At 30.8% G+C, this 12,082-nt stretch overlaps 1 protein-coding gene across 1 annotated transcript in view; it reads left to right on the top strand.

Moving 5' to 3' along the window:
- The window catches only part of Lrriq3 (leucine rich repeats and IQ motif containing 3), an 89,872-nt gene that overhangs the window by 76,129 nt on the left and 1,661 nt on the right, over nucleotides 1–12,082 (top strand). Inside the window, exon 7 of the mRNA XM_070007287.1 lies at nucleotides 7,410–8,118. Within this exon, the coding sequence (XP_069863388.1) occupies nucleotides 7,410–8,118 (709 nt within the window). The remainder of the gene's footprint in view (nucleotides 1–7,409; nucleotides 8,119–12,082) is intronic.

The following is a 12,082-nucleotide window of genomic DNA, read 5'->3' as shown; positions in this document are numbered from 1 at the left end:
ATGTAACTGTAACTCCTCTGTACATCATCTTTACATAAACACACAGACACACTCACAAATAGAAAACGCAAAACTTGATAGAGAAGTTGATGCCACTGTGTGCTATCTTATATTTTGTTCCCACCCTAATAGCGTTTGCTTCACTTGTACTCAAAACTACCTAAAAATCATTGGACCATAAAAGGGCAGCCACTTGTGGTAAGATTCCAGTCAGGTTTGCTAATCACAACTTATTTCCACTCATTTGTGAATATTCAGATCCTACACACACTGATTTTAAATAGGCTTAGAGCATTTGGCTCTTCACAGATGGTTAATAAATCTACATTTAGAAGAGTCAAGGAAGCTCTGTTGACCACAAATAATACTAGCCTAGCCTCTGTGATGCTGTGAATCTAAAAGATTCATACAAGAGTTAGACAAGAGAAAAAATGAACTGACTATGATATTATCCAGTGTTTTTTCCTCTTAGAGAAGTTTACATATAGTACTAATGTAATAAGCTTATACAAATTTCTCTTTCATAATGAAACTTTATTCAAAATAAATTATTGAGCTGTCCTTATGTAAAAAAAACTTCATTTTGAAAAGCATTTAGGTAGTGAAATGGAAATTTCATCTCAAAATTTATCTTATGAAGTTAATAAAAAGAATGGAGATGTATCAGTTTCTCCTGTGAGTGGTAACAAGTAATATTAATTTTCTAACCTTGTTTTAAGAACAAAATATTTCACTTAATATAACTATTTGCAATAACTAGTAAACGTCTAGGATAATCTTACCAGACAAGCAGAAAAGGTCAAAAGCTATGTACATATGACCATATAAGATGATGCTAAGTGAAATGAATCCCAAGATAGGGACACAGGAGGTTTTTTCATTGTTGCTGTTGTTTTTAATGTACTATGTATTTTTTGTGTTTCTTTTGTATGTTCTTCCCCCTATGGTATAACCCCTGTTATCACTGTATTTGATTCTGGTGCCCTGCATCTTGTATACACATTTTTCTAATTTTCAGAGGGGAAGGGAAATAACAAAATGCTGAAACAAGGATACAGGTTGACCCATTGTAACAATGAGACTTACAAAACACTATGTTGACAACAAACTTTACAACTTCTGAGGAATGGGGGAGGGAGGAGATGGGGAGGTGGAGAGGGAAGGGATAGTAGGGGAAAAATAAAGGAGGGGTAACAAGGTTTGATAGGAAATAGGAAATGTATTCACTACCTTACTCATGTAACTGTAACCCCTCTGTGCAGTATCTTTACAATAAAAAATACTTTGAAATAGTCCAGAACTAATGAATTTTAATTTATGGATAAATACATAACACCAGATTGGTGAAATATTAGTATATATGTTTATATATCAAAACTATATACTGAAAAAATGAATATAAACATTTGTTCTAGTTTACCAAATATGCTTTTCCTCTTGATTTTTTCAAAACAATCTCACTCTCCACCTATTTTCTTGAACAAAATGCAACCATTCATCCTGATTATTTATGCTGTCTAATAAATGAGCAAGTCCTATATCTATCTGTAAAGCATACCCCACATCTTATTATTCTGCAACTTCATAGCCTTTAGCCTTCCCTGTTTGTCTGAACCTCTTTAGTAATGTATTATTCCTCTCCTGCCTTATACTATTGCATGCAAAATTCAAAACTGTTCTCTTCAAGGTAAAATCACATTTATAACTTCGCAGCTTTGCCTTCTTTCTGCGATCTGCAGTGCTACATAGAATCTGAACACTGTCTAACCATCTAACACCCAAACCCTCTTGCTGATTGTCTTCTGAGTGTCTTATCTTTTACCTCTAACATTATCAAAATGTTTTTGTGCCTTTGTGGTATCATCTCTTTCCTGGAGCATTCAAATTCTCATGAGTTTTATGACTTGTTCTTTCTTGTCTATTTGAACAATATATGCTGTCCATCCTATGTAATTACTAGAACTTTGCAACCTACCACTTAATCCTGGTTGTTGTGTCTGGAGTCCATTTTATACTTGGTTTATGAGTTTGATATCCGTCTTTTCCAACTATCATAAAAGTTTCATAAAATATGTTAACATGCTCTTCTTAGAATCTACCTCATCTCTCTCAGAAAAGTTCCTTTAAATACAGCAAATGTTAACATTTGTGTGTTGATATTTCATGTATGTTTGATATAATTGCTATGTTAACTAGAACACATATTGATTAAAGAGGGATGAGTAATGTATTTTAAAACCAAAATGAAAACAAAATTTATGATAAAATCTAAGCACATGATTTTGAATAAGAACTTCCTTATTTGTGATGTGTGAGTATTGATTTACAAGCTATTAAAACTATGAATGAAAGGTTAGAAGGATAGACAGATAAATTAATGAAAGACTCAAAATGGATTTAGGAAGCTCAGTTATTTAGCTCTTTGTTGAAATCTTGTAATTTTAAGTAGCTGTCATAGGGGAAAATTGCTATCTTTTACATTAATAAAACACTGAAATTGAGAATTGAGATCCAAGACTGGATAAATTGTCACATACTTTTTAATATAGTAGGCATATTATCTAAAAAGAAGGTAAAATAGAAGAATCATTAAAACATCAGGCTGAATTACAACTGAAATGAAGTAGATAAATAATGCAGAAGTAAGAAAAATGAACTCGAACAGGAGTAAAATTAGCAATTAAGAATCCTACTTATCTAATTTACAATTGACTATATATGCCCTCTAAAAATTCTGTGAGGCTTCTAACACTTCTACTTATTTCCATGTTGGAAATTGAATCACTAGGACCTTTTAGATATGATTTTTTTGTAAATATTTTTTGGCTTAGTGCTTTCTCCTTTTTTAAAAAAATTATTTTGTTGTTTTTTTGCAAAGATGCTATACAGAGAGATTGCAGTTATATAAGTAAGGCAATGACTACATTTCTTGTGTAGTATTTATACCCCCTCCTTTGTTTTTCTCCTACTATCCCTTTCCTCTCCCACCTCCTTCACACTCCACCCTGCCTCCAAATTGTAAAATTTACTTCCAGCATAGTGTCTTGTGAGTATCATTGTTACAATGGGTCATCCTGTGTCCTTGTCTCAGCATTTTGTTATTCTGCTTCCCCTTGACAAATTAGACAAATGTATATACAAGATGCAGGGTACCAACATCAAATACAATGACAACAGGGGATATGCAATAGGGGAAAGAACATTCAAAGGAACAAAAAAATTACAAGTACATTAAAAATAACAACAACAAAGAAAGTCTTCTGTGTCCATATCTTGGGGTTCATTTCACTTAATATCATCTTACATGCTCACATGTACATAGTTTTTTAGCTTTTACACTAATTATTGCAAATGAGGGACCTATATTTCTTTGGGTCTGGCTTACTTCACTTAATATTATTTTTTCCAAATTTTTCCATTTCCTAACAAATATGGCTATGTCATTCTTTCTGATGGAAGCATAGAATTCCATGTGTGTATATATATATATATATATTTTTTTTATACATACATATATATATATATATATATATATATATATCACATTTTCTTGATCCATTCATCTACTGAGGAGCTTTTGAAGAGATTTATTTAGAAATACAGCATGGCAACTTGTCTGGCCATTCCAAATGCTGAAAGTGAGGATTTACACAGCGTCTTTTTTCTCTACATATTTTAACTGAATATATAACCACAAAAGAAAGTGGGGTGACAGTAGGGAGCAAGTAACTGTATCTCATCATGATTTGTACTTTAGAAGTTTACTAGATTCTGTAAGGAAGAAGTGGTTCATTGATTAAACAAAGCCTAACTTTATGCTTTTAGATAAATGTTGAGCTGACAGATGGCGTTAATCAAATAGTGCCAACTCTGAGGGGAAAAGCCAAGGAGAAGTGTGAAGCTCTGAGTTTACTGGTATTGGCACAATAAAAATAAATAAATAAATAAATAAATAAATAAATAAATGTTATATTACAGATTTTAGGCCCTGACAAAGAGACCAAAGATTATTTTAATGCATTTTTAAATCTACATTAAGAGTCAAGGAATGTTTCATGTTTTGTTATTATATGTATGAAGTTTTCCGTTCACTCCCAAGGAAACTGAAAATCTTCTGAGCATATTTGTATGGGGGCCAGAGAGTGTGTTAAGATGTGTCTACACTGGGACTACTGTCTCTATGATTGGATGATGACTTCTCTGCTTTTTTTTTTTTTATTAGTAACGGTGTAAATTTCATCACCATTCTCATCACTTTCACTCATGACTCCATTGTTTTACTTGAGGGAGTTGAATGTCCCTACCAGAAAAAAAAAGAGATTTATGTTCTTTTGGTAAGACCATTATAAACAGCTTTTGTATAATAAGATTTTTTGTAATGTTATTTGATTAACAATTGCAATTTGTTTATTATCTTTAAGGTGAGTGTTAGGATGACTTTTGGTCTAGTAAGCGTTTAGATTTAGTCACGGGTTTCTGAGAACACCTATGTGTGTACCCAGTTTCTCATCAAGAAATTGTAACCTAACCTCTTCTTTCTATGTAGTTAGAAGTGACTTTAATGTCTGATCCTCATAGATGAACACAACTGTTTAAGTCACTAGCTAAGTGATTTTTATCTCTAATCCTGCATTTCAAACTGCAAATTCCATTTTCTCAGAAATTTAAAAAATACTATATGGGTATTAAATAAAATGTAGTCATTTTCTCATATGACCCACTAAGCTAGGTAAAGAATTATTTCAATAGCAGTGTGTAAAGCAATGTTTGGAAAGTATATATTATTGTATTTTTGGACATTTTGTTAAGTAAGCTTGAGTCATAGTTGACGTTGTGTCACTTTTTTCCCTTTCTACTTATACCATGACATGACAGCTTGCATTATTTTATGTCTATAATGTCAATGCAAGGTAATGTTACTGATAACAGTGCTTGCCTTATATGTATATGGACAGTTGACCTTTAGGCTATCTCACTGGATTTATATTTATTGACAATTACTTAAGTCAGAAATAAAAATAGCTTGAGATTTATTGTTATTGAAAGTTATTTTTATTGGATACAGTGCCACTCTTGTACATAAAGAAGCTTTCATATATATATATATATATATATATATATACACACACATATATATATTTTTCCCTACATACATCTACAACCATTTATACATTATTTTTGTAATTATCTTTCTTAAATATAATATGATAATATACTGGCAATACTAACACAAAAGTACTATGTGTATAGACTTATGATTGTATTGAAATTTTTTATGTTGTAACTTGCTAGAATAATCAATTTTAACATAATGCTCTCAGCAGGATCTAATAAAATTGTTGATGCTATTGACAAGATTAAACCATAGGCAAAGCACAAAGTCATGGGGAAATAAAGTTGTCAGAAGGGAATTTATAAAAAATGTCTAATGCAATATAGAAAGAAGTTTATATCATATACTATATTTCAAATTACTTTCATGAATGTTTTGTAGTTCTCATTGCAAAGAGATATCTTCCCTCTTTGGAAAAATGTGTTCCTAAAATGTTTAATTAATTTGTCTTTTCAACTTGCTTGTTTGACTTATATATACATATCTTACAGTATTTCCACCTTCCATATAAAATACATAGTGTTTTTGAGAAAATGTCTATCTAAAAGTACCTCATTCATTTTTTTTAACTTTATGGTCATAAAACAGAAAAAAACCAGTGGGTGATGGAGTGGCTTAATAGTAGGCAGAGCACTTCCTAGTAAGCACAGGCCTTGAGTTTAAAACATAATACTGCCCCCACCATGAAGGTAAAAGAAAGAAAGAAAGAAATCAATAGCACAAAACAGAGAACCTATCAATAAACCACCTATATAACATTAATTAATGAAAATGTACCTCCCATAACATATACACTGGAGAAGAGCAGCCTTCTTGAAAAGTGATATTGGGATAACTGGATATTCCCAGCCCCCAAAAAAGAAACAAAAACAAGACTCCTAATTCAAATGATGCATAAAGATCAATCAAAAATTGTTTGGAGATTTAAACATTGTCTTGAAACCATGAAACTCCTGAGAATGTAGGAACAGCTCTTTGACATCACTCTTACCAACAGGATTTTTTTATTTGTTACTAAAAAAAACAGGGAACAAAAGCAAAATAAACAAATGAGTATTTCAAACAAAAAATTACCTACATAGAAAAGGAAATAATCAAGTTAAAAGACAATATTATAAGGAATAGGATAAATTATTTGTAAAACACATATAGAACAAAGTATATATGTATCCATACTTATCTATCTATCTATCTATCTATCTATCTATCTATCTATCTATCTATCTATCTATCTATCTATCTATCTATCTATCTATTATAGATAGATAGAGTTGTGAAATATATAAAGAACTCATAACAATTCTAGTAGAAAATCAAGTAATGGAACCAAAAAGTAAGCAAAGGACCGGAATCAAAGTTTTTCCCTAGGAAGTGTGTGCATGGCCAACAGGCTTATGAAATTAAATTAAACATAAATAATTGCCAAATAGTTAAAAATTAAAGCTATAATGAGACATTACTCGCATGTGTTAGGGTGGTTATTATGACGACTAGGGACAACAAGGGTAGATTAGGATCTGAAGGAAACAAGTCTTGTGGGAATGTGAATTATGTATGTGCTGCCCCAGGAGCACAATGGCAATGTAAATTCGTACAGCAATTTAATGAAACAACCTGGCGGTTCCACAAGATTAAAAAATTATCATCATATGACTAAATAATTCCTTGTCTAGGTATAAACTTGAAGGACATAAATCAGTATCATATAGAGAAATCTGCTATACCGTACTTATTGCTCCATTATTCACAATAGCTAAGGTATAGAAAGAACCCAAGTGTCTGCCAATGAAGGACCGCATAAAGCAAACTGTCTAACACATATGCAGACAGAAAATATCTTTTTTTCCTCATTCAATTACTATTCAGATTTAAGGAAGACAGATAGCCTGCTTTTTTGTGATGATATAGATGACTCAGGAAGGTATTAGATATACATTAATTATCCAGAAACAGAATGAGAAATACTATTATCTTTCTTATATGTAGTATTGTTTAAAACATTAAAATATATACATATAATATACATATATGTATATATAAGATATATATCTTAAACATATAAAATGTAAACTGAGAAAGTTCCAGGGCTGGCAGAAAAAAAAGATCCATTCCAATCCTTCTTTCCTCAGTGGGGGATGAGACTAGGAGTGTATGTATTTGTGTATGTGTATGTGTATATATGTGTGTGTGTTTCTGCTGAATAAGGCCAAATACATTGTGAGTTACTTAGAAAGTAGATCATGAAAAGACAGAAAATAAACTTTGATCTTCCATGTTTATTTGCTGTATGATATAGGTCAGAAGGAGTTTGGAGGTGGAACTAAGAATGGACGATTGGATGACAGTTTTCAGCTATCAACCTTTAAACTACCCATATATACTTCAGATGAATTGAAGTATGTTTCATTATTGAAAAAGGAAAGACAAGCTTATTTTCCCACATATGCTGAACTATTTTCCACCTCACATTCAGAACCAATAATTAAAAAAGACCCACTCTCAGTGAAAAATATAACACAGAGTACTAGTGTAAAATTCCAAATATTTAATGATATAGATCAGTACTTCATCACACAAAAGAAGGAAGAGCAACATAAAGAAAAAATAACAGCAACAGCCATGGCACAAGTTGCCCAAAGAACACGTAACATGAATATTCATGAAAAATTAAATAATAAAAGATATACTACACAAAATCGATCCATAAGAGACAATGAGACAGTTCAAAAATGCCTAGAGCAATGTTATCAGGACAGACTCTATTGCCTTAAAAAAGCTAGATATAGAGGATTTCAGTTTCTCAAAGAGAAAACCATAAAGATTCACGATCGTATCCTGGTCCAAAACATAAGTAATGAGCGCATTCTTATGTCCAAAAGAATGGATAAAGTAGATAGAATGAAGAAGAATGATGCAATCTTAAAACAGAAATACCACTCTACTCAGGAACAACATAAAGAAGAAAAACATCAAAGGCATTTGCTTAAGCAAATGAAGGAACTTAGGTAAGTACAATTTAAGTATAACAAAAGTTTAAAAGTTTTTTCAATGTAAATATTACACATGAAATGTTGAGTTTTTGTTTACAGTATGGCAAACTATACATTGGAAACTGGAAACTGACAAAGAGGATAATTGTGTAGTAATGTATCATTACCAAAGTCTGAACAAAAAACAATTCTCCACCTCTCAAACATACTAACAAAGCCTACTCACATATAGTTGTTATTGTTAAAAGTAAAATTGTCATTTCCTCTTGATTAGCGCTAGAAATATCCCTTTCACAACTGAATTTTGTCAGTGGCATATCCAATATGTTTCATATCCATCTTATATTAAAGGAGTTTCAAATAAATCCTTTAAAAATTCTACCTCTCCTTTTTTAATTCCAATATTCATTATGATTCTAAGAATTCATATTATCCTTCCATTGACATATCCATCTCTGCTCTCCATCCTTTCTGAACTCCTTCCCATTTGCTAACCTGTAAATAAATAAATAACCTGTAAATAAATAAATCTGTAAATAAATAAAACAAATCACTCATCATGCCATTGCCAGTAAGTACATTGATAGTTTGCAATCCCTCAAAGAAAGAAATGTAATCTCTGGATGGGATTTCAAGCAATGTGTTTTATCTAGAGTATATGATACTATATTTCCTATTGTACCTTCTGTCATCTTCTCATACCTAAGCACAGTCTTTGCTATAGATATGCTAAATTATTCTCCAGTCTTTACCCAAGTTGGTACATAGGAATAACTGTGGCTTTTCTAATCCTATAGAAGTCAACAAAAATGGCATTTTTACTTCTAATTTCCACCCAGCTAAAATTTAGTCCCTTTCCTTCTTTACTGTGATTCCATAACACTTTATTTAAATCTCAATTATAGTAGTTTTTATGAGAGCACATACAATAGATTGTAAAGTGTTTATGAAATAATATGTTCCATTTTCTTTTTTAGGGCCCAGTATAATGCTTAGTTCACATGCTTTTCAATAGTATTTCCTGATATATTGATATTTTAAAGCTTATAAAGCCACAACCTTATCCCAGAAATATTTTTAATACCTAAGCTATGAATATATATACAGATATGTATATATCTTTATATATGTATGTGTATATTACACACATATGGCATATGTAAGAATATAGACTTTTATAGTGTTTAAGTTCTTATAAATTTTAAATAAAATAGCTTGTTATAAGAGTTTTGAAAAATACATTTGCCTTCTCCTTGTTGTTAATATTTTAAGCTGTTTATGTGTTATTTATATAATATATATGTAAAAATGTTTAAAATCTTTTTCCTTTGCTGATATTTAAAATATTTTTCTTAGAATGCTTTATACAAATATATCTTATTTTTCAAATATTTTTTATAATTTGCTTTTATTAAAAATTGTATTTTAGGAAAGCCCATGAATATCAACTGTTTGATATATCGAATGCAGTCTATGCACAGTCTAGTGAACATTGGAGAGATTTAATTAGCTTAGTTTTTATCACACTTATTTGAGCATCTAGCCATATTACTAATTTGTAAAGGATAAATAGTCAAATGGGCTTCCCAGTATATCATAACTGAGTTGACTTCTCTTATAAATTGCTGAAAAGGCTTTATCCTTGCAAGCAAAGGATTAAAGCAATGTGTTGGTTATGTGTAATATGCCTGTCTCAAAAGGTACTGCAGCATTGATGTTTTACTCTACATGTTTTAAAGATTAAATATTAATAAATAGAAACTAACTCAAACATAAACTCTTATCTACATCCTTCAAAAAATTTTTGGTTATGATACATTTTATGTTGATGATTCCTTATTAATCTGTCTACTTCGTGACTCTAATGAAGTCCAGTAATTAGTGAAGTCATTACTGAAAATTCAGCTCTCTAATCCTACCATGTGGAAAGAAGAGAACAAAAGAGCAGAGTAGGGCAGCAGAAAACTCTTCACTTAGGACATTGATAAAATATCCACAGGAATATTAAAATATGAATTGAACAGAATATGAGATGTCTGAGTCTAAATGTCATATAAAAGATAATCATGGTATTTTCCAAGATATTGACAATATGAGAAAGTGTTGATACCATTCTGGGCAAAATAGTAGTGTTTTAAGTAAGTATAAAAGATTGAGAAATTAAGATAGCTATTCAGTTATTTTCTTTTTGTTCTTATTTGGTTACCAACTGACCTCTCACATTTCCATTTATATTCCCTGTGATTTCCATTTACTGATTTATAAAACTTTTCTCCAACCTTGTGATAATTATGATAAATTATAAATTGATAAGAGTTATGCTTTCAATTAGCTAGCATGAATATGTTTGAATTCCAAGCAATCATTACATATTTAATATGCATTAACTCATTGCCTAGACACATAAAGATCTTATCACTTGGAATTGTCTCACCTACAAAATTGTCAGCTCTTGTCTTGGCTAAAATATTTTTTTCAGCTCTTTTCTTGCTTTACTTTCACCACACACTTCAAATACATGAAATGACATTCATTTCTGAAAAACTTCAATTATGTACCTGTAAGTTACATCCATTGTGGACTCCAGTTCTTCGAATGTTCTTAGTTCTTTCCATGCAATGTTTCAAGAGTCTTTTCCTTTCATTATCCCGACAATGCTTGAAAATGCTTCACTATCAATTCCCACTTTGAAATAATCAAATTATCTACTTTCATTTCTTGTATTCATGTTGAAATACTTGAAAGATGCCTGGCCTACAGATTCAGAACACTGTGAATCTTATGACCTCCAATTTTATCTGCTCTCACAGTTGTATCTTCTTTCACTCATTAACTACAAGAGCAATTTCAAAACAACTGCAAAGCTTCCAAACCAAGCACCATTCTGGTCTCTCTTTTTAAATAACCCACTTTGTCTTTTTGTCCCAAAGAAATGGTAAACCCTCAGTATTGAATTTATTCAACTTACTATGTCAACATCTGAAGAATTTTAGTCGTTGTGAATTCATCCTAACTTTTTCTTTTACTGTTTTAAGATTAGTTTCCCATTTTCATGTTCAAAGCTAATCATCCCTTTTCTAAGGTTATACAAACTTTATGTTAGAATAATGGTACACAAAAAAAATGAATACAATGCTCTCATACTCAGAAATGTAGATTTCCATACCTGTGACATTGCTGTTGTCTGGTCTCTGTACATGGAATTAAGAATATTAATTAATCTACATTAAAGTAGAGAAATTATTCTGGGTTGGATGTAATTACATTAGCCTTTAAGTACAGAAGCAAGAGAGAGAGATTCTAAGTATGAATTGGATTTGACTTGGCATTGCATATTTGTAAAATAGAAAGGCAGCACAAAAATGCATTAGAACAAAATTCTTACAAAAACCAGAATAATCCTGGAAGAAGACACCAAAACCTGAAGGAAATCCATAACCCTAGATAATATGGAACCTAAGCAAGAAAACCAACTGAACCACACTGCGCTGACTTCTAAATCATAAAAGCCATGAAATAATAGGAGGTTCTTGTGAGCTAAAACTATGGAAATTTGTTATACAGGAGAGAAAAAGATTCTAGCTTTGTTTTCCTTTTTTGCAAGTCTGTTTTGCTACTGCTGGGTCCTTTGCAAATAAATTTCAAGCTTAATATATTTTAATAAATTAGAAACGTGGAAATATAATGCATTCAAAAAATTCTAAATTAAATATATTTAAAATAAATTTAAATGTGAATTCATACTAAAATATTCTTATCTGTTTTATATATTTATGTATAAGTACATATATATTTTTTATGAAAAAGGGAGAGATTAGTAATCTTGTTGTATAATTCTTGAACATGGTAAAAAGATCTTGTATTAATTTAGGACCTATTTCAATAACATTTTTAAATTTGGAGGTACAGACCTTGCATTCACTTTATTAAACTTAGACATAAATATTGTATGATATCCTATTCATATTCTAAGTGGAAT

This window comes from Dipodomys merriami, unplaced genomic scaffold (assembly GCF_024711535.1).
Source record: "Dipodomys merriami isolate MVZ:Mamm:240054 unplaced genomic scaffold, mDipMer1.0.p SCAF_7, whole genome shotgun sequence".
Classification (NCBI taxonomy): Eukaryota; Metazoa; Chordata; class Mammalia; order Rodentia; family Heteromyidae; genus Dipodomys; species Dipodomys merriami.
Note: the sequence above shows the minus strand (reverse complement) of the source record. Positions and strands in the feature narration are given on the sequence as shown.